Raw genomic sequence first — 20,389 nt, 5'->3', positions numbered from 1 at the left:
ACTAAATACTCCGGACGGCCACAATACCTACCGACGACACTTCCCCGAAGCCATCTAGCCGAAATGGCATCCTACGGCCATCATGTGCCTGCCGCAGCTCCTCGAGCTGCTCACCCTGCCACCTATGGCGCACCAATGCCTGCCCCTGTGGCTACGGCGCCTGCTGGCACCTTCACGCCCGGAACGAAGATACAGGTCGGAGGCCACAGGGTGGTAATCCAGAAATACCTATCCGAGGGAGGCTTCGCACACGTCTACCTGGTTAAGCTTCCGAAAGCCGTCGACGGCACCGATATGGCTGTCTTGAAAAGAGTCGCTGTTCCCGATAAGGAGGCTCTGCGCAGCATGCGAATCGAGGTCGAAACCATGAAGAGGCTCAAGGGCCATCGACCCATCGTCACATACATCGACTCCCATGCATCAGAAATGCGAGGGGGAGGCTACGAGGTGTTCCTACTCATGGAATTCTGCAACGGAGGCGGACTCATTGACTTCATGAACACGCGTTTACAACACCGCTTGACCGAACCCGAGATCCTCCACATTTTTACCGACATAACGGAAGGTGTCGCCTGTATGCACTACCTCAAGCCACCGCTTCTTCACCGCGATTTGAAGGTCGAAAACGTCTTGATCCTTAGCAATGGTTCCCAGAAGCGTTTCAAGCTTTGCGATTTTGGATCTGCTGCCCCGCCCAAACCCGCGCCCCAGACCGTCGTCGAATGCAGACTTCTGGACGAGGATGTCCAGAAGCACACCACTATGCAGTATAGAAGTCCAGAGATGGTTGATGTTTATCGAAAACAGCCCATCGACGAAAAGTCAGACATTTGGGCTCTGGGAGTTTTGTTGTACAAGTTGTGCTACTATACAACACCTTTCGAGGATCAGGGACAATTGGCCATTCTCAACGCGAGCTTCAAGTATCCCAGCTACCCTGTGTTCTCGGACCGGCTGAAGAAACTTATTGGTAAGTACCCAGAAACCTTGGCCACCTCACGGTAACTAACATAGCTAGCATCCATGCTGCGCGAGAGTCCCCAGGCACGACCAAATATTTACCAGGTCCTCCGCGAGGGATGTGCAATGCAAGGACGAGATGTTCCTATCCACGATGTAAGTCCCTTATTCCACAGACATCACGACTGTTCGTTTGACTAACACTTGTACAGATCTATGCCGGAAAACAGCCTTCAGCTCAGCAGAGCCGGCCTTCTGCTACAGAGAAAGCCCAACCAAAGGTCGGCGCCGTCTTCTCCCCGCCTGCTCAGCAGAAGGAGGCCATTCCCGACATCGTTCCTATGAGAAGAGGAAGGCTGCCGGCTGCTAGCCAGCAACCTCAGCCTGCCCAAGCGGCTAAACCGAGTCCGTCTCCTATGAGGGTGACAAACGGAGACCCCTTCGCTGCTCTAGATGCGCCGGCTGCTGCTGCGGCGGCGGCGCCATCCACAGCTGTGGCTACAGCTGTGGCTGGAGATGTCGATGAATTTGCGTCTAGATTCCCGCCTGTTGATCAATTTTCCATCCTTCATGAACATGGTACAAAATTCAGCTTCGACTCTCATACGCCGCCCCCAACACAACAGCAGAGAGTCCCGGTCCCGAGGTCTGCCGACAGGTCGGCGGATCAGTTCCCGATATCCCACTCTCCACCCAAGAACCCGGAGCAGGCCAGACCGAGAACTGTCGCGCCGGCAGTCACTGCTTCCTACCCGCCGCCAACGGTCAAATCGCCTCCTCCAGGTGCGGCGGGACTCACCAAGACAGCATCTGCTCCCCCAAAGCCAACTGAGATGAGCAGGGCGCACGCCATCATTAACAAGAACCCAGAACTGCAGGCGATTTCTTCACAGACCAAGCCGCAGTTTCAGCCTCAGCCACAGTCGTCGAGATATGTGTCAACTGGGACAATGACAGCTTCCCCTCCACCTGAACACCAGCCTCCGCAAGCGATACCCGTGTGGAAGGTGCCAACGACAGACCATCACCGGTCTACGAGCCTTCCTCGTCAGCAAGACCAGGCTCTACCGTTGCGCCCAGGAAATGAAGAGGGATCGCTTCCTCGCGCTCCCTCATATCAGCTGCGCCCAACGCACGTGCGACATCCGTCGTCTTCTCGACCGTCGCTTGAAGGAGGTCGGCCAAGTTTGGAGCTGCTCGATGCAAGTGCTCAGTCGAGAAGATCCATTGATGGACGCCCGCGGCCCGTAAGCACTCATTTGGAATCTAATCTAGATTTCCTACGAGAGAAAGAAGGCTCTTCGAAGGCCCTTCCTTCTCCCGGTCTCATGTCCCCCAACAAGTTCCCCGACAGGGTGCCATCTCCTGCAGTAGCAGAGCCGGAAGAGGAAGCCCCTATCGAGTCCAACGTGGATTTCTTGCGCAGTATGGAAGAGTCAGACTCAAAGAAGCGAGACTGGCACTCTAAGCATGGCAAACGCGGAAGTCTTGGCTCTTTGTCCGGGACGAAGAGTATGTTTGCTGGCAAGTTTGGAGATGCATTCAAACGTTTCGAGGGAAACCAAGCACCACCACCTGCCCGGACCCCATCGCCGCTCAAGCAGCTCGACCGGACTAGTGCATTGGACCCTATCGAGGGATCGGAAGCCACCGATGGTCGAACCGACGACGGTAAAGGCATGGAGGAGACCGAAGAGATGACGCCGGCAATGAGACGTGAGGTGGAGCGTTTGCGCCTTGAGGAGGAAGAACGTCGCGTTGAAGCGGCGGCGGCAGAGTATCGTCAAAGATTCACCAACCAAGGACCAGGTTCCGGCGGCCCCGGATCGCTGCCGAAGAGCATTGGTGGCGTTTCTCGGGCTGTCAGTATCCAGAACCGGGTTCAAAATCTGTTGAGCGAGGGGCAGAAGTCTTCAGTCCAAGTTCCGCGCACTGCTCAGGGGTATGGTATTTACACAGATACATCTTCGCCCACCGGCAGAGACAAGCAGCTTCCTGATATCCCTAGGAAGCCAGTGGGCGGCGCCAAACCTCGCCCAATGACGCCGTCAAACTCATCAGATGTTATGGTCAATAAAGTACGGCCCTCTGCAAATGAGCCCGTTCCAACAGCGGGACGGTCTACACCAGGACCGAGGCCAGTCGCACCTCGCAAGCCAATGCACTTGAACAGCTTGCCGACTGGCGGTAGACCGGGCTCGCCACCGAAGCAGCCTCACCCATCGCAATCCATGTCTTCTGAGCATCTCGTAGGTGTTGGACTCCCCGGGCGACCGGTGCTGGAGATGTCAGCCAAGGAGAAGGATGACTACGTCCAGGACTTCTCGAAGCGATTCCCCAGTCTGGGCTCGATCGAGATGGTGGAGAGAGACCTTGCAGCGGAGGCGGGCGAGCAGCGAACTAGCAGATAGAAAGGCTTGGTTTAGCTGACTACAACATCTACCAAGCCGTTATAGAGACGGAGATGGTTTGGCTTTGTAGAATTGAATATATACACTGGACAAGCGAGCGCATGGATCGTCACGGTTACTTGTTTTTTTTCTTTCATTGTGCGAACAGCGCTGTGCTGAATCGAGGCTCCCCTCTCCCTTCCGATAGAACCCTTTCTTGTACATATAATTGCCGGCGACGTCTAGTAGTTGGAGAAACATTTGCAACCCGAACCTTGGTCTCATTCTTTGCTCGACTGTGTGCATTCGTTCCCTTTTACTTGAGTTTCCACGGTAGTATATTAGTTGTCAGTGTAACCCCGCTACATTCGTTCCAATGTGAGGACTAAGGCTTAGCCTCACACTGCGTCCATCCTGTACCTAAGGGTTTGTGTGACCTCCTAGTCAAGTACTTTGCAGGTCATGTAGGTGACTCTTCACGAAGGCAAGTAGAACGTTTGTTAGGAAGTGTAAAAATTCAACATTGGTATCTTTTAGTATAATGACATCCCCCATCCTCATCAAAGTACTTTTTCGAGTGTTTTGTACAATCTATATGCGAGGTTCGCCTCCTTTTCAAATGTTCCACAGCCATGCTTTGTCTACCACAGGCCAAAGAGAGGAGAAGAGAATCTCGTCGTCTTTCTCGGATGTAGAATCGTGGCTACTTCGCCCATCTAGAACAAGGCACGAGCCACCCGCTTGGGGAGGTTGGCCCAGGTCTTGACTTCCTCGGGCTCGTCGGAGGGGTCGGCTAGGACGACGCCCGACTTGAGGTCGACCTCGCGGAGGGGCACATACAGGCGCCAGTCGCGGGAGATGAGCTTCCAGAGGAGGTAGAGGAAGATGACAATGGGGGCGGCGAGGTAGGCCTGGAAGAAGGTCGTGGCGTCGGGCTGCGCGTTGGGAGAGGGCTGTGATGGGGAACGTTAGCAACGTAAACTTTGTGATACATGTGCCCACTAAGAGTGAAAAGGAAAAAAACTTACGTAGAGAGCGTTGTAGAAGGTGGCGATGAGGCAGATGATGTTAAGGAACAGACCGACGCAGCTGCCCCACATGCCCCAGGGGTTCTTGTAGGGGATCTGGTCGAGGGTGAAGCCTTGGAGCTTCCAGGCCATGCGCATGCGGACGTGGGCAAGGCAGATGGAACCCCAGACGAAGAAGTAGGAGAGACCGGAGAGGGCGAGGAGCCAGCTGAAGACGGTGCTGCTGTCGGCGGACTCTCCGACGAAGGCGAGGAGACCGAAGGCGATCTGGATCAGGACGCACCAGATGGGACGGCCCTGCTTGTCAACGTAGGCGAGGAAACGGGGGGCCATGCCGCGCTCGGCCATGGCCTGCATCGTACGGGTGGAACCGAAGGTGCAACTGTTGGCGACGGAGATGACGGCAATGGTGATGACGGCGTTGAAGATGGAGGGGAGGACCTTGATGCCGGCATCCTGGATGGCGAGGACGAAGGGGGAGGCCTTGGTGTTGGCACCGGAGGAACCCAAGAGACGGGGGTCGTTGGCCGGGACGATGAGACCGAGGATGAAGAGGTTGACAATGTAGAAGAAGGCAATACGCCAGAAGACCTGCTTGCTAGCCATGGGGATGGCCTTGCGCGGGTTGTCGGACTCAGCAGCAGCGAGACCGACGAGCTCAGTACCACCAAAGGCGAAAGCGGCGACGACAAAGACACCGGCGAAACCGTTGAAGCCGTTCTGGAACGCACCCGGGTCGTGCCAGTACTTGGCACCGAGGTAGCCCCTGTCGCCGACGCCACCGCAGTTGATGACAATACCGAGGATGATGAAGCCCATGCAGGCGGCGATCTTGATGAGACTGAGAACAAACTCGACCTCTCCGTATCCGCGGACGCCAAAGACCTGGATGATGGCGAGGACGACAAGGAAGACGGCAACCCAGATACCCATGTTAAGATCATCGCGCCAGAACTTGATCGTAATGCTGGCGGCAACGAGTTCGAAGGGCAAGACGGTCAACCAGGCGATGGCGTAGTCCCAGCCCATGGCAAAACCCCTCATGTGAATGTTAGAAAGGGGGCGAATAGCGAAGTCGTGTGATGGTACTCACCAGGAAGGATCGACAAATCGGCAGACGTATGTGTAGAAGGCACCTTTAACGGGGTACAAGACAGCCATCTCAGCGAGGGCTTGGGTAGTAAGCATCAACATGAATCCGACAATCATGTAACCGATAACCTGTTGTTCTTGTCGTCAGTCTTGACCTTCCAATGCGTTGTCGAGGGCTTCTTACCAAGGCGGCAGGGCCACCACTTCGAAGAGCACCACCAGAACCGACGAAAAGACCAGCACCAATGGCACCGCCTGTAGTAAAGAGTCAGCAAAACTGCGAGAGCTTGGAAAGAACAGTAGATTATAGAGAAACTTACCGATGGCGATCATCTGCATGTGTCTGTTCTTCAGGTTCCGTTGAAGGGGCTCCCCATCTGTGAAAACTCCAACCTCCTCATCGCGAGATCCCTCGTAGCTACCATTGCTGTTCACCACAGGGTCCTTGGCGTCGTGCTTGTCGTCATCGACGGCGGCAGGTTGGTGGTGCGACATATTGACGACTGATACCAAGTGAGTCTGGCTCCTCGAACTCGTTGTTGGGTTTGGAGAGAAACGAGGTAACGAGGAATGCAACCTATACCACGAGGGTTGGCGCCAAGAGGCCCTGGTATATATATACACACAGAATAGCAAGACAAGCCTGGTATTCTTCAGTTTGATGGACAGGTATCAGCGTTTGATGCCGCGCACTCTGTCTCTCCCCCTGGCCCAGCTTGGGTGCAACAGAAGTGTACCAGTGCCATGGGGTCAGGACTCTGGCCTACCAGTCCCCGGCAACGCCGTCCTCCTAATCCCGTTCTTCCGCATGGATGGCAGGTCGTATGTGAGGCCTAGACCCTAGACATCTCGGAGGAGGTGGACAGGACAAGCTTTCACCGACGATAAGACAGTTGCCCCCAACGGTACTAGAGCCAAAGCAGATTGGTTCACGACCCTCGATATGCGAGCGAGCCTGGGGGTGGTCCCATTGTCACCCGGCACGGCATGCGTATTGCTCGACAAGGGTAAGCCCATTCGTCTTAGCCTGGTTTTCGGGCGAAGCTTACACCAATTGGTAAGTGAGGTTGAATCGACAGAGATGGTCTTGATTGGCCCGAGTGAGTTTGATATCTTGGCTTTCTCGGCGATACTCTAGGGTCAATCATTCCCCCGGCGGGCCTCCCCAGCTTCCTGAGACCAGCCATCCCTTGTCTAATACCCCTGCACGAGTGATAAGCTGGGTGCGAATTGCAGTGGTACAGATAAGGAAGGTAAGCAGAAGGTTGTCCTGAGGTCTATGAGAGCTTCAAGCCCAAGGCCCAAGGGTGGCATGCTTCAGCAAGCTTTGGTTCTGTGTGTTTGGGTTTTCGTTCCTGGATCTTTTGTCGTGCCTAGCTGTCATCCCATGGGCGCTCCTTTGGTGTTCCAAATAGTCAATGTCATTATTCAATTGACTTCGAGTGTAGCGACTGCCGTCGTCGTGGCTTCAAAACGGCAGGGCTATTGGCTTCGGCCTCTAGGCAACAAGTAGTTGACACTCCGAGGAAGCGCGAAGAGCATCTCTGGTGGTGAAGTCCCAAGTCCTAAGGCACGCGATCTTCGTACGCCAACAGACGAACGGCCGAGTAAAAGGTTGCATGGCGCCTCCACTATCTGGCAAATAATTGCCGCATTCCTTTCGTCAGGCTCATTTTGTTCTAGAAGACTGTCCCATTTAGACCCGGACAGATGACTGACCAAACGCCCCGGTTCATTGGACAGCAGGTGAGGCGTAGCGTCCCCCCCAATGCGAACGAGTATGGCGCCATGATCTGACTCGGGGCGAACGCAACTAGTAATCATAATTCTCGTACCCGTCGCAATCTCAAATAATAATTGACAGCATACAATATGTGTTATCGCGATGGGATGGATAGCCCTCTCGGTGTCGAGAGGTGGCAAGAAGTGATCCGACAGGATGGAAATTGAGGTGATCATCGCCTGAAGTTCTTGGTCCCTTGGATGCCGAGACAAATCAAGCTTTGGCGGCAACTGAGTTTAGAGATATCATTGGCCGGCTTAAGGCCAAGCATTTGAGGGCATCTCTTGGAGTCTTGGTAGTCCTAGCTTCTTGACCACCCGCACTTCCTCTCCATCGCCCCGCCCCCATTCTGCTGCAGCACTTTTGTTCGAAATCGCGTCCAGACGATCCGGTGAAGCGTGCGATTTCTGGCCTTGGTGCAGGTGACCGATACTGCATCTGGTAGGACCGTTCCCGCGAAGGATGATGCCTTCTTCCTGAAAAGGAATGTGTCATTTTGTCACCGAACCGTCGATTGCCTCTCGGTTACTCTGCCCGTACTGCGTAGTGTAAATCGAGTCTCCGTGGGGATCTGGGGTAGTCGCCCTCATTTCGCTCTCTGCAGCCACCATCAGGCATCCCCCCAGAAGTCGTGTTCGCGTGGCCCCCCCTCGTCCCAAATTGAAACAAGGGCGATGGAACACTTGATCTTTGCACAAATTTGGTACCTTTGGTGTGAAAGTGCCTGTTATGTTGTTTCGCTCGTCAATCGCGGTTGGCGGCACCTGGGTGCTGTAATCATCAAGCGAAGCGCTCGTATCTTGCTTATCCGTTTCTACCACCTATCATATCGGATCACGGATACGTTCAGAGTGTTATCAGCTCTACCCCCTGTTGTCGCAGTGGCCGGACTCGCCGAGAAGATGGAAATGGTGCGCAACCCCGCGTCAGACGACAATCTTCTACGCGTTCTCTGTGCAGCTATCGGGCGTCCTAAGGCGCCAAGGTCGCCAAGGTCGCCCGAAGATGCTCCCCGTGGTGCCATGCAGCTCAGAGCTGTCACATCTTCAGCTCCATCCCCAACCTGTGATCGTTCTCATGCAATAGAAGCCATCCTGGTGCCAATCTGGACTTTCTGTAGGCCAAAATCATTCTAGCGCTCTTCTAGCTTCCATCAGGCCGGCGGTTGTGTTCCTATTGGCGGATGTTGGATGATAGCTGCTGCTATGTGATCTTGCAGCTCCCGTCGAACGATCCGCAGCACGAAGCTTTGCACGTATCCGTAGCTATCCGTCGTGAGGGCTGAGATACATCCGAGGCGATCATCAGCTCACCGTCGTCAAGTGTGCAAAAGTCACGCCGTCTAGCTTAGGCAGGCTAGGGGCCTTGACCTGTCCCTGCTGGTACATGGCTAGCCAGACTGCATCACCATTGACTGCTTCCAAGGCTTGACGTGCTTCAGCGTTCTGGCTAAGTGCTTCGCTCAAAAGACCCAGCACTTCGTCAAATATCTCGGTGTCAAGACGAACATGTGAAACGATAGCTGTCAACATGCGAATGACGGAATCCCAGATCTGCGCAGATTGAGCGAATTTGCCCAAGCCGCCTGATACCGAGCCCTTCGTTATCTCTGTGGATTGATAGCTTAGCCGATCGCTTCCTGTCATGGGGGGAACGACGATTCCCTGACTCGTAGTCGCGGCGGTCTGGCCTGGCCTAGTACTCTCTCGGTGCGTACTTCCCTTGCCTCGAGACTGGATAGCCTCTAGCTTTTTCTTTCGACACCACTTTCCCAGCCCGTCCCACCACTCTGTCTTGATTCTGGAGGCTAGAAAGTCTCCGGCGGTGGCGGAGAGCGCACAGAGGGCATCGCAGGCTGAAATGGTGACAAACGCCTCCTCGTCGTAGAGCCGGGTGATGACCACCGGCCACACAGCATTGATCAGCGGCAAAAACGAGTCTTCATCGCCTGAAAGAGCTGGAGATACGGTGGCCAGTAGATCGAGTAACGACTTTCGCAATGTGGGACTGGGTGAGGTAAGATAGTGTTGGGTCAAGCCGGTGATTTTCTCCAGTAGGGTATACGTTGGTGTCTTGGGTGGTTTCTCCTTTTCGACTTCATGGTTCGCAGCGTCCTCGTCGGTTTCCTCTTCCACGTCATCTTTGGATTTTTGGTCCTTCTCACCCCAAGGCTTTTGTGGATGACCATCCGTCGAGTTGTTGACATCGTCGATCGAGGCTTCAGTCTCTCTTTCCTGACGTCTCTTCAATAAACTGACAATGTCGTCAATCGTAACGTGACTGCCAGCGGCTTTCTTGTGGCTTTCTGGTCCATTCTGTCGGCCCTCCAAAAGAAGTCTATCAGACTTCACACCCTGTTCCACAACTTCTTTGAGCACTGCAAACAGACTTTCGACAAATACTGGGTACCCATGGTAGTTGTCTAAGGCTGCGAAAATGGAAGCCACGACATCGTCGAGGTACGGCAGCAGTCGCGACCCGGTTAGGCGAGTGATCATCACCAACACCTTCGTGGATGCTGGCGAGATATCGAAAGTATTGAGTCGCAGCGAAATAGAGTTGATCATGTAGTCGACGTTCTCAATAATCAGTTCGGAAACGCTCGTATACCCGCATGATACAGCTAGAATGTTCAAAGTCGTGATTGCATGCTCTCTTAATTGTGAGCTCGCAGAGCCAAGGAACGCCGTCGTCGGATACAGCACGTCAATGAGTTCTGGCCTGAAAGCTTCGCCTGATCGAGATGCTGCAAAGGCGGTCACTTCAAGTGCTGTAGCCTCTAGCCTCCAATCGATTTCGGTTAGTTCGGAGTGCGAATCGAGCAAAATAACGGCAAATGAATACAGTTCCTGGAAGGTAGATTCGGGATCGTCGCCCCCAGAGCCCAGGGAAGAGAAGTCCAGGAGATCATCGAGCTCGTTAGAACGAGAAAAGGCAGTCTTGAGGAGTTCGAAGCTCAGCCAGAAAGAGGCTATCTGAGCATCTCCCACCGAGTCCCTAGCGTGGTCTAGCATTTCGGCAGCAAGTCTGGTCTGTTGCGAGGCGGGTCCAACGTTGGAGAGCAAGTCGATCATGGCTGACCTCGTTTCGACCTGACTCTCTTCGCCCAACAAGACAGTGGGATATTGCTTAGAGGTATCTCCTGCTCTCACAATGTCTTGGTTGTACCATGAGGCATCCGGCGTTGTTTCGTCCACGATCTTACTAGGCTTCGCTCCAGTTACGAGAGACGTAACACTGTCCCTTAGAGCCGCCGCTATTGACTCGTCCAAAAGTGAGGAATCAAGCTGAAGGCTACTGACAAGAGCCATGCCCTTCATCAGGTTTCGAACGGCGGCCTGTTTCTTGCTTTCATCGGCAGACTGCATGATTCTGGGCAAGCTGGTGATCCAGTTGTAACAAGTGACCTTCACGGTTTCGCCAAGTTCAGGATAGATGATGGCCAAATCCTGCAGACTTGTACCGGTCAAAGATGTCGTTGGATGTGTTGGCGAGATGACCATTGCCGTCTCCATCAATAAGGAGGAGCAATTTTCGAGGGAGGTATGACATTCGTCGAGAAGTCCAAGGCAGAGGGCTAGCAGCGCCTCACGCACGTCTAGATTATCGCTTGTTCGGAGTTTCAAAACTGTTGCCAAAGCCAGCTTGATCTGTGATTTTGTCGCGTTGAGCCATGATGAGCTCAGTACCACCCCTTGTTCGGCCTCCGGGGGAGTGTCTGAGTTTGGTCTTGCGGTGATGCTCCGGGTTCTGACGTCGCCGAGAACTTTTACTAGGACCATTCCCAACGACTGGATAGACCCGACCAAGACGCGCGTCTTCTCTCGTTGGGGCTGGGCAAGAAGTTTTGTCAGGCTAGAGACGATACCAGGAAGGAATGACGCAAGGGCGGCATGATCCTTGATGCTCGTGTAGAAGCAGCTAAGGGTACGCAGAGCCTCGAGCTGTATAGCTGGTGTTCTTCCATCCGCTGCACACCCCAGGAGTACCGTGATGGTATGGCCCAGAGTCGGCACCAATTTCTCCTCGGTCAGAGCTGCTGTTGCTGTGCTGGACGTCCCAGCCACAGTGATCAGGGCAGTCAATGCTCTAAGCGATTCAAGCTCGGTTTCCTCGGGCAAATCGTGCTCCCCCTCTCTGCCAGGAACTCCTCCAACGATGAACGTGAGAAGTATCAGGAGCTGCTGCAAGATCTGGGGCGAGATGTTGGACTTCCAGCCGTGAATAATGATAACGGTGAGACACTTAATGGCAAGCTCGATTAGGCGCTTGGGGTACTGATCGTGACTGCGGAAAATATGAGAGAGCGGGAAAAAGACGTAGTCGGCAAGCTTTGAGTCCAGAACGGTGGCATCTCTATTTACTTGGTCGTTCAGAATGTGGTACAACTCGTCCGTCAACTCAGAGAGTTTTATGAAGGAAGACGAATCTCCTTGTTGCCGGACTGCTAGCTGACTAATCGAGACACAGCATGGTTTGAGCTGAATGAACTGGTCAGCATATGATTGATACATCCCAAGGTATACGAACCTGCTGGAAGAACTCATTCCGGGCTGGATTCGCGTTGGCGGGATTGGTTGCCATTACGAGGCAGAAGGTGAGGATTTCAAGCCAGCCTCCAGCGGCGCGTGACTTCGCAGTGGAGACGTATCTGATCTAGTACAGTTTATCGTCGGGGCTTGTGAGGTTATGTATAACGTCAAACAAAGAGAAGGTTGTGATGATTCGCGCGGTTACTGGTAGTTGAAGATGGAAGCTCTGTCGTTCACCTGCGCAACTTCGACTCAGGAAACGCCTGCCTGACAAGACAATCCTAAGGATTGACAGTAGAGTAAGGTACCTTGAGGTAAGGTAGGCCCAATCGGGTGGCTTCCTTTCAACAACCCTCGGTGATGAGCTCCACTAACAGCCGACTGTTCAGGGCCTTTGGCGATTTTGGCTCGCTAAGGAAGGTGGCAGCCCCGCAACAGTACAGCAGAGCTGCCCCCACCAATGCGCTTCCCCTCCACTAGGTTACGTCAATTTCAATTCTTGCGAGAAAGGAAAGCAAGTGCATCTCGAGACTCTCAGAAACTCTGATAAGCAGGAAGCTTTCAGCTAGGAGGAACGATCGAGTTTTTCACGAACTGCCATTATCTTGTAAGACACGGCTTCAATAATTCACCATGGCCCCGGCTCCTTTCTCTTGCACGGTGCATCCTTTCGATTCCCGAACCTCTCATTCCAGCGCTTATGAAATCGGCCCATCTGGAGCATCAAATGCCCTCCTCTTCATTGGAGGTCTCGCCGATGGACCTCATACCGTTGGCTACACTAAGGCTATAGCCAAGCATCTTGAGACGGCGGCACGGGACTGGTCTGTGTTTGAGATTCGGATGAGGAGCTCCTTTTCTGGCTACGGCTTCTCAAGCTTGAAGAACGACGTTGAGGACATCTCGGCTCTGGTGAGGTATCTCCGAGGTATCGGAAAGAAGAAGATCGTCCTGATGGGCCACTCAACTGGATGTCAGGTATGTTGTTGCAGTAGTCTCGAATCGTTACGGGACTCAGCTAACCTTGATAGGACTGTATGGAGTACACAAAGCACAAGGAGGACCCTGTTGATGGCTTCATCATGCAGGGCCCTGCATCTGACAGGGAGTCTATTGAGGACTTTGTCAAACCTGACTGGTTGAAGGAGAGCCTAGAGCACGCAGAGAAGCTGATTTCCGATGGAAAAGAGGGCGAAGCGATGCCCAAAGATCTGGTGCCAAGCTTCTTCTCAACACCCATGACGGCCTACCGTTGGCATTCTTTGGCAGCTAAGGGGTGAGTGGCCATAATGTTCGACTTACGAAACAAGGTGGATGGAATGCTAATCTCCAACATAGGGGCGATGATGATTACTTTTCGTCCGACCTCGAAGCGTCGTTCGTCTCCGAGGTCTGGAATCATTTCCAGCAGCCCGTCATGGTCCTACACTCTGCAGAAGATGAGTTCGTGCCAGCCAAGATCGACAAGCAAGCTCTGATAGACTCGTGGAGGAAGACAAACTCCAAAGTCAACGAGCTATCTGGCTTGATTCCCGGAGCAAGCCACACTGTAAAGAACCCAGAATCCCAGCAGTGGCTAGCAGAGCGTGTGGCTCAGTTCATCCAGCAAGTATGAAGATAGACTCGGGACGGACCGCATGAGCTTAGGCCTCTAGCTGAAAGGGACATTTGTCTTCACTCATAGCCAAACACATTTTATAAGCGACATTCTCGAGATGGAATCGAAGACATTGCACAGGATTACTAAAGCAGCACTGGTCTAAGCTTGGTCATAAGCTTCCAAAGTAGGTATGGATTTGAACAATGGAAGCCTGAGTTGACAGCACCCCACTTCCCCGGAATAGGGAGCGAGGTCGGCGATACCCCTCCGAGACCCACTGCATCGGGGTCACCGGCCCGTGACGATGCTCAATGCAGGTCGCCGACCCCAAGTGGGTGGATTATGCTATCACGGACACCGCGAATACTTAATCCCAGGTGAGCTCGTAGACCAGCCCTTATCACATTGGTCAACATCCAGAAAGACTATCTCAAACATTGTCTTGACTTCAAGCTTCGTATCAACCCATACACCTACATACACACTGTCGCCTCTTGAACTTGATACCCTCACCGGTACCTCTCTTTCAACACACCCTTCATTACTTTCGCCCACAATGTGCTTCGGAGTCACCTGCTCGACTTGCTGTAAGACGATTAAACCAACCCCACCACAATTATCAAATCATTGCAAACTAACGGCATCCAATAGCAAAGGCAACCTGGCGCGGCTGCGGCCAACACATCCCGTCGGCGCTGAGCAGCGTCCCCGAGGACCAGTGGTGCACCTGCACGCCAAAGGTCACCGTCAACGGCAAGGAGTATCCCCCGGCAGGCACTGTGTCGATTCCCGGTATGTCTTGGTTGACCAGCTTGTTCGGGGGCAATTCGAATGACAAGTCGAAGCAGGGCACTAAGGGAGAGCTGTGAGAAATGGGAGAACCTGCACTTTTATTTGGAGGTTTGCTTTGGCGGGGAGGTTGAACCTGGTGTACTAGTACGAGTTGACACTTGGCGAGGCGTTGAGGGTGGTGCGTGAGATGAGCGGCGGCGGCGTAGAAAAACATGAGTTGAAATCAAAGATATGATCCCGTACCAAGTTCCGGCTTCATGAGAATATGAGGCCCTCCCAAGTCCCAACTCATCCAGATCGAGCCTTTCATCACCGGCTGTCAAGTTACCTCAAGGTATGGAGGGGTAATCGATGTTGATGCCCTGCCCCTCACGTCTCATTTGGGGTCCCTCAGTGGGTTATCCTCACCTGAGCCCCCGTTCCCGGGCTAAAGCACCCTATCGGCGCCGGCGCTTGACTGGTCATTTACGAATCGAAACCCTCTGATTGACCAACGCTATCGGGGCCCGGGACGGAGCTGATAAGAGGTACTGGCGTCGCTCATGATTCGAGCCTACTTCCACACGTCTACCTCATCCTGTCACTTTCCCAGAGCAACGACGGGTTCATGTTATAAGAGTAACAGATCTACAACATGTTACTTCTTTCTCCCATCTTCTTGGGAGCAGCATTTGCTGTCCTTGCTTCGGTATATCTCATTCGCTGCATCTTGTCACCGTTGTGGAAAGTTCCCGGCCCGAGGATATCTGCCTTTACCTCCCTTCTTCTGAAATGGCATGAGCTGCAAGCAACGAGGACAAAGTACATCCACGCACTTCATCAGCAGTATGGCCCAGTTGTCCGTATAGCACCAAGCGAAGTCTCGTTTACATCGTATGAAGCCGTCAAGGAGATCTACTGCTCTGGGGGCAGCGGCTATGACAAGACGGAGTTTTATGACTTATTCAAAGTCTATGGACGGAGGTATGATGAGGAAACCAACCTTGACGCCTGAACTCAATAAAAGCTTACAAGACCAGGACCATGTTTACAACACTGAATAAGGAAGATGTAGGGCCCCGGACGAGCCTTGAGTTTGGGCTAGAATCGTAACTTACGACATGTTCCAGCACGCGAAGCGCAAGAGAATCATTGCGGACCGGTACGCAAACAGTAACGTCCTGCGACCTGTGCCCCTAAGCGGAATCCAGGAGAGGTCGCAAAAGTTTATCAACCTGTGCGAGAAGTCGGTGGGCAAGAGCCACGACATATTCGTATGTTGACCCTGTTCCAATTATCCCTACGCGGCTTCCTGACTGCTCTTACAGATGAGCCTTCACTCCTACGCCTGTGATTGCGTTACACATCACCTGTTCCATCCGTACGGCAGTAACTGCCTCGAGAACGAGGCGGACGAGGAAATGATGCACCAGGTCGCCGCTGACGACAGCCTGCAAAGTGAGTACACAGGTCTGGCGGATGTCTCGCCGTGAGCAAAGCTACTGAAGGGCGCATCAAGTAGACTAACCGGTTCTCAACAACACAGATCGCCTCGTTCAGCACTACAGTCCCGCGCTGCACAAGCTCCTCTCTCGATTTCTGTACTTCTTCGCCAAGCCCCGCGAGACGCCCCTCGCCGACACCTTTGTCATCGAGTCCAGCAAGAAGCCCGACCCGGCCGCCTTCACGCTCCTCAGCCGGCTGCACGACAAGGCCAGCCAGGGGCTGGACCAGCTCGACATGGCGGGCGAGTGCCTCGACCACATGGCGGCGGGCATCGACACGACGGGCGACGGGCTGTGCTTCCTCATGTGGGAGCTCTCGCAGCCGCGGTCCCTGCGGTTCCAGGAGACGCTGCGCCGCGAGCTGCGGGAGAACCCCCGGGTCGCGTTCGACAAGTTGCCGTTTCTCGATGCCATTGTGCAGGAAGGGTTGCGGTGCTTTCCTGCCATCCCCATGTCTTTGCCGCGTTATGTGCCCCAGGGCGGGCGGGTGATTGATGGGTATGCAATCCCCGGGAAGACTATCGTCAGCTGCCAAGCGTATTCCATCCACCGCATCAATGAAGAAATCTTCCCGGAGCCGGATTTATTCAACCCTGATCGTTGGATGGAGCCATCGGGTGACGCGGAGAGGAAGCGGCTAATGTTTGCGTTTGCCAACGGAGGTCGAGGATGTGTTGGCAAGCAGTGAGTACCTCCATATTCCAGGGTAAAGATCCCATCTGTTAACAAGGCACCTTTACCAGTCTGGCGCTCGCCGAGATGAAGACTCTGTTGACGGACATTTACACCCGTTACACGACGCTTCCTGAGACGTCAATGACGGAAGAGTCGATGGCCATGTCGGACCAACTCATCTCCTCGCGACCCCTGGGACAAAAATGTTTGCTGCGGTTTGTCCCCGTTGGCGAGAAGCGGGAATGATGGGTTTTCGAGGAGGAGGAGGAACGGGAAGATGTCAAAGTTGCATAGCGTGTGTTGCATTCAGCGTGAATCATGGATGGCATATCGCGTCTGGGCGTTTCTGCAAGTGTTTGATCATTCCGGGACAGGAGCACGGGTAGGTAGCGTGAGTGGCATCTGGGGGTCTGGGGCAGGAATGCTGAATCAGTAAAAGACAAGGTGCCTCGACAAACGAGACAGCTTGGCAGATGTGGTTGAATGGACATGATACTCCGTAGAGGGCTAATACCAAGTCACAATCCTGCCGGGAAGATTTCGTGGTGATTCGGTTCGTTGTTGTGCGGCGTGCCTGTACGGCCCTGCTTGGGGAAACCACACACATTTACGTGGACAAGCCAGGCTTTCCGCTGCCAACTACCCTGCTTTTGGATACCTACCAACCTTGGCCCAACGCATTCTGCAAGTCGAGAGATGACTTGCATGGCAATGACTGGCTCGGCTTTGGGAGCCGGCGTTAGGCGAGGCGAGGCGAGCGAAAAGGAATGGCGGACAGCAGGCTGCATGCTGCAGAGACGGGACCAGAGAGATCCACCTGATGGCGAAACGGGAATTCCTGTTCCCCATGCTACTACGTTGGGTATTCTTTTTTGTCGCTTATTTTTAGTTTTACCTAGGTACCTTTGATGCCCCCGGATCCTTTGGAAAGCTTCCCTCCCAATTGCGGTGCGAATTGCGCTTTCATGAAAGCGGGAAAGGCCGTTGATTGGTCCGTTGCCGGCGCGGAGCTGTCGCGGTTTCCCCCCTTCCAAATGCCAATGGAACTCAGGAAACGGCGCCAGGCTTTTTAGGCTTTCCCCCCCCCTTTGCTGTCTCATGTATTGCCTGATGAAGGCAGAAGGTGTTGGAATAATCATCAGAGAAACAAACGACTTGTGAAACACATCTGAGGGTGGAAAGAACACAGAGAGAGGGTACCTTAAGGTGGTTTGGCCTCTCGTTGTTGCGCCGATGCCTTGTGGTATTTAAGTGTCTACCTACTTTGGGTATCGTCATGGGGGACGACACAAAGCACAGGAACGTACAATGAACATTGAGGCCAATGAAAATCGAGGCCAAAGAAAGGCCGGGAAACGTGCAAGGCAGCAAGTGGAACTGGCTGCCCTGCCCGGCTGCGTGTTGCATCTTGGGACACAGGACTGGTCCGGTGGCGCCGCGGGGAAGGTCAAGGACGACCTCAAACTCGGATTTAAGGCTCGCTTGCTGTTCTCGCTGTCTGACAGAGCGGCTCCAGGGGGTTTCTTTGAGTGGTGGCGCAACTCTGACAGGCACGAGGCAAGGGCCAGCCAGCGTGCCATGCTGCCAGCCCGCCAGACTTCCCGCCCCCAGCACCCAAACCTTGAGTGAGGTGCTCTTTGGGGGGGGCGCCTTAGTGAATGAGGTGCTGTGGCGGCAGTGAATTGGTAGGCAAGCGCCCACCAGTTAGGTCCACTTTGTTCTTTCCAAGGATTTTTATTTTTATTTCTAGGTAACTACTTCTTTCTGGTAGTTACTTTTTCATGTGTTTCCGAACTTCCTGTCCTGCCGCCGCCGCCACCACTACCACCACCACCCTCCGACTCACTCCACTCCACCTCAGCCTTTTCCAAAACTCTGCGCTCACTGCCCAGTCATCTCCGTTTTCTCCTCTTCCCACCCACAAGAAAAAAACGCACAAAACCCTCCGCTCGGAGATCCATCGAGCACATCTCGCAATTATCTTAAACCCACCTTTTCGCAATCGCAGTTCACCGCCCTGCTTAGGCATCTCTGCATCCTCGCGTCCTCCGCGGTAAAATCTTCCCAAGCATACAAAACCTCTTCCCTCCCCCACCCCTCTCCTGAGAACGTTGCCACTTTCCACACCACACCCCGCCACAACAACACAGTATCGTCAACATCGCCAGCAGCCTCCTCTCTCGTCGCGTTCCCGACCACCGAGTCTTCTTCCGCGAGAGTTGAATATACAACACCACCCTCACGCGGTACAAGCCACATAGCAGTTTATGTATCAGCACGACAATACCACCGTCTTCAGACACTTCGTCCCCAAGCTGCAATCATTTCGCATAGCGAAACCTTGTAGCCCCAACATCAGTTCCGTTGGCTGAAATCCCCGAACCCAGAGGAGTTCATGAATTCTCGACAGCAAAGACGATCTAGTCTCGCTTTACCCTATGTTCATCAAAAGAACCCTTGAGCATTGAGTCCGCCTTCTTGCTCCCCTACCAGCTTCCTCGCCAATCCGTCGATCCTATACCAACACGACCTCCGGCTTCTTCATGCTACTAGCCCGCCTAACCGACAGCACTACCAGCTTCGCATCCCGAGCCCTTAACTTCCAGATCCAAATAACCTCCTAAATCCAAAATACTCTTCCAAGACTCTTCTTCAGTCCACCTACTACCAATACCGCAATCATGGCTTCCCTCATCAACGTTCGTCGCGACGTCAAGGACGCTTTCTATCGCTACAAGATGGAAAAGATTGTCACCAAGATTGAGGGCAAGGGCAACGGTATCAAGACCGTTGTCGTCAACTTGAGCAGTGTCGCTCAGTCTCTCGCCCGTCCCGGTGCCTATGTCATCAAGTACTTCGGCTTCGAGCTCGGTGCCCAGACCAACGTTGACCCCGCTGACGACCGCTGGATTATCAACGGCTCGCACAACGCCGCTAAGCTGCAAGACCACCTTGATGGCTTCATCAACCGCTTCGTTCTCTGCAAGAAGTGCAAGAACCCCGAGACCGACGTCAACATCAAGGATGGTCGCATCCTCCTCGACTGCAAGGCCTGTGGCCAGCGTTCCGAGGTCGACCTCCGTCTGAAGCTTAGCGGTTACATCCTGAAGAACCAGCCGAAGAAGGGCAAGAAGGACAAGGCCGAGCGCAAGGCTGCCCGCCGCGCGAAAGCCAACGGTACCAAGGAGAATGGAGGAAGCGGAAGCGGCGGAGAAGGATCTGAGAACGGCTCCAACGATGCCGACGACCAGGATGTTGGTAGTGATGACGAGTTGGAGAAGATGAAGAAGGAGGCTCCCGAGATTGACCATTTTGAGACCCAGGAGCACGAGTGGGCCGTTGATATGAGCGAGGAAGCCGTCAAGGCTCGCCAGGCTCAGCTCCCCGGCGAATTCAAGCAGAAGCTCAACATGGGCGATGACGAGGACGAAGATGGCGAGGCCTCCGGCAGCACCGTCTACGACGAGTTTGGCACATGGATCCAGGATGAGGCCACTGCGAAGGGCAGCATTGACAAGGTCGACTCGATTGACATCTTTGTCAAGGCCAAGGAGCTTGGTATCGAGACCAAGCACCGTTCCGTCCTGGTTCTGGTCCAGACCATCTTTGACGATAACATTCTCGCTCAGGTCCCCAAGCGCGCCGGCATGATGAAGCAGGTATGTTCACATCGTATGGACCAATGACTCATAACCTCCCTTGACTAACTTGTCCCTTTAGTTCGTCACCTCTGAGCGCCACGAGAAGGCCCTCCTCGGTGGTACCGAGCGCCTCATCGGCCAGCTCGCCAAGGAGCACTCCGACATCTTTGACAAGGTTATCAAGATCCTCCAGCTGTACTACAACCACGATCTCCTCAGCGAGGAGGTCGCCGTCAAGTGGGGCAGCAAGGCCAGCAAGAAGTACACCGATCTGTCCACCTCCAAGAAGGTCCGCAAGGCCGCCGAGCCCTTCATCAAGTGGCTCGAGGAGGCCTCGGAGGAGGAGTCGAGCGAGGAGGAGGAGTAAATGCATGCGCGTACCTGACAAAGAAATTGGGAAGCAATGTCGGCA

General features: G+C 53.9%; 9 protein-coding genes across 9 annotated transcripts; 6 read left to right on the top strand and 3 right to left on the bottom strand.

Moving 5' to 3' along the window:
- Nucleotides 1-63: 63 nt before the first annotated feature.
- Nucleotides 64-3,371, top strand: BDP81DRAFT_446562 (uncharacterized protein; the record flags this gene model as incomplete). The annotated part of the gene is made up of 3 exons (XM_060592077.1): nucleotides 64-970; nucleotides 1,019-1,116; nucleotides 1,173-3,371. The coding sequence occupies 3 exons, from the start codon at nucleotides 64-66 to the stop codon at nucleotides 3,369-3,371; spliced, it is 3,204 nt and encodes a 1,067-aa protein (XP_060448815.1).
- A 490-nt stretch (nucleotides 3,372-3,861) lies between these two features.
- On the bottom strand, nucleotides 3,862-6,189 carry BDP81DRAFT_159781 (amino acid permease). Its single transcript, XM_060582012.1, has 5 exons — nucleotides 5,791-6,189; nucleotides 5,655-5,725; nucleotides 5,472-5,599; nucleotides 4,379-5,417; nucleotides 3,862-4,303 (listed from the first exon to the last, which is right to left on the bottom strand). Exons 1-5 carry the CDS (start codon nucleotides 5,963-5,965, stop codon nucleotides 4,067-4,069), a joined length of 1,650 nt encoding a protein of 549 aa, XP_060448814.1. The 5' UTR covers nucleotides 5,966-6,189; the 3' UTR covers nucleotides 3,862-4,066.
- A 591-nt stretch (nucleotides 6,190-6,780) lies between these two features.
- Nucleotides 6,781-7,678, bottom strand: BDP81DRAFT_159779 (uncharacterized protein). The gene has a single exon (XM_060582011.1). It carries the CDS (start codon nucleotides 7,427-7,429, stop codon nucleotides 6,953-6,955), a length of 477 nt encoding a protein of 158 aa, XP_060448813.1. The 5' UTR covers nucleotides 7,430-7,678; the 3' UTR covers nucleotides 6,781-6,952.
- Nucleotides 7,679-8,473, top strand: BDP81DRAFT_159778 (uncharacterized protein). The gene has a single exon (XM_060582010.1). It carries the CDS (start codon nucleotides 7,928-7,930, stop codon nucleotides 8,387-8,389), a length of 462 nt encoding a protein of 153 aa, XP_060448812.1. The 5' UTR covers nucleotides 7,679-7,927; the 3' UTR covers nucleotides 8,390-8,473.
- An 84-nt stretch (nucleotides 8,474-8,557) lies between these two features.
- On the bottom strand, nucleotides 8,558-11,837 carry BDP81DRAFT_312025 (HEAT repeat protein; the record flags this gene model as incomplete). Its single annotated transcript, XM_060583769.1, has 2 exons — nucleotides 8,558-11,734; nucleotides 11,784-11,837. 2 exons carry the CDS (start codon nucleotides 11,835-11,837, stop codon nucleotides 8,558-8,560), a joined length of 3,231 nt encoding a protein of 1,076 aa, XP_060448811.1.
- A 581-nt stretch (nucleotides 11,838-12,418) lies between these two features.
- Nucleotides 12,419-13,400, top strand: BDP81DRAFT_311686 (uncharacterized protein; the record flags this gene model as incomplete). The annotated part of the gene is made up of 3 exons (XM_060583742.1): nucleotides 12,419-12,763; nucleotides 12,817-13,061; nucleotides 13,124-13,400. The coding sequence occupies 3 exons, from the start codon at nucleotides 12,419-12,421 to the stop codon at nucleotides 13,398-13,400; spliced, it is 867 nt and encodes a 288-aa protein (XP_060448810.1).
- Nucleotides 13,401-13,545: 145 nt separating this feature from the next.
- Nucleotides 13,546-14,573, top strand: BDP81DRAFT_159753 (uncharacterized protein). The gene has a single exon (XM_060582009.1). It carries the CDS (start codon nucleotides 13,690-13,692, stop codon nucleotides 14,218-14,220), a length of 531 nt encoding a protein of 176 aa, XP_060448809.1. The 5' UTR covers nucleotides 13,546-13,689; the 3' UTR covers nucleotides 14,221-14,573.
- Nucleotides 14,574-14,737: 164 nt separating this feature from the next.
- Nucleotides 14,738-16,880, top strand: BDP81DRAFT_419550 (cytochrome P450 3A13). The gene is made up of 6 exons (XM_060589785.1): nucleotides 14,738-15,140; nucleotides 15,197-15,227; nucleotides 15,287-15,430; nucleotides 15,485-15,614; nucleotides 15,703-16,345; nucleotides 16,405-16,880. Exons 1-6 carry the CDS (start codon nucleotides 14,812-14,814, stop codon nucleotides 16,580-16,582), a joined length of 1,455 nt encoding a protein of 484 aa, XP_060448808.1. The 5' UTR covers nucleotides 14,738-14,811; the 3' UTR covers nucleotides 16,583-16,880.
- A 2,137-nt stretch (nucleotides 16,881-19,017) lies between these two features.
- BDP81DRAFT_390934 (domain found in IF2B/IF5) lies at nucleotides 19,018-20,344 on the top strand (the record flags this gene model as incomplete). Its single annotated transcript, XM_060587480.1, has 2 exons — nucleotides 19,018-19,995; nucleotides 20,057-20,344. 2 exons carry the CDS (start codon nucleotides 19,018-19,020, stop codon nucleotides 20,342-20,344), a joined length of 1,266 nt encoding a protein of 421 aa, XP_060448807.1.
- Between the last annotated feature and the right edge of the window lie 45 nt (nucleotides 20,345-20,389).

The sequence above is a fragment of the Colletotrichum phormii genome, assembly GCF_030913505.1.
Source record: "Colletotrichum phormii strain CBS 102054 chromosome Unknown BDP81scaffold_4, whole genome shotgun sequence".
Taxonomy (NCBI): domain Eukaryota; kingdom Fungi; phylum Ascomycota; class Sordariomycetes; order Glomerellales; family Glomerellaceae; genus Colletotrichum; species Colletotrichum phormii.
Note: the sequence above shows the minus strand (reverse complement) of the source record. Positions and strands in the feature narration are given on the sequence as shown.

Coding starts and splice junctions, on each gene's coding strand:
- BDP81DRAFT_159781 (XM_060582012.1), bottom strand. CDS start 5,965: ATGTCGCACCACCAACCTGCCGCCGTCGATGACGACAAGCACGACGCC. Junction 5,726..5,790: donor CATGCAGATGATCGCCATCG/GTAAGTTTCTCT, acceptor TCTTTACTACAG/GCGGTGCCATTGGTGCTGGT. Junction 4,304..4,378: donor CCTTCTACAACGCTCTCTAC/GTAAGTTTTTTT, acceptor TCCCCATCACAG/CCCTCTCCCAACGCGCAGCC.
- BDP81DRAFT_159779 (XM_060582011.1), bottom strand. CDS start 7,429: ATGATCACCTCAATTTCCATCCTGTCGGATCACTTCTTGCCACCTCTC.
- BDP81DRAFT_159778 (XM_060582010.1), top strand. CDS start 7,928: ATGGAACACTTGATCTTTGCACAAATTTGGTACCTTTGGTGTGAAAGT.
- BDP81DRAFT_159753 (XM_060582009.1), top strand. CDS start 13,690: ATGCTCAATGCAGGTCGCCGACCCCAAGTGGGTGGATTATGCTATCAC.
- BDP81DRAFT_419550 (XM_060589785.1), top strand. CDS start 14,812: ATGTTACTTCTTTCTCCCATCTTCTTGGGAGCAGCATTTGCTGTCCTT. Junction 15,141..15,196: donor TTCAAAGTCTATGGACGGAG/GTATGATGAGGA, acceptor TTACAAGACCAG/GACCATGTTTACAACACTGA. Junction 15,615..15,702: donor CGCTGACGACAGCCTGCAAA/GTGAGTACACAG, acceptor TCAACAACACAG/ATCGCCTCGTTCAGCACTAC.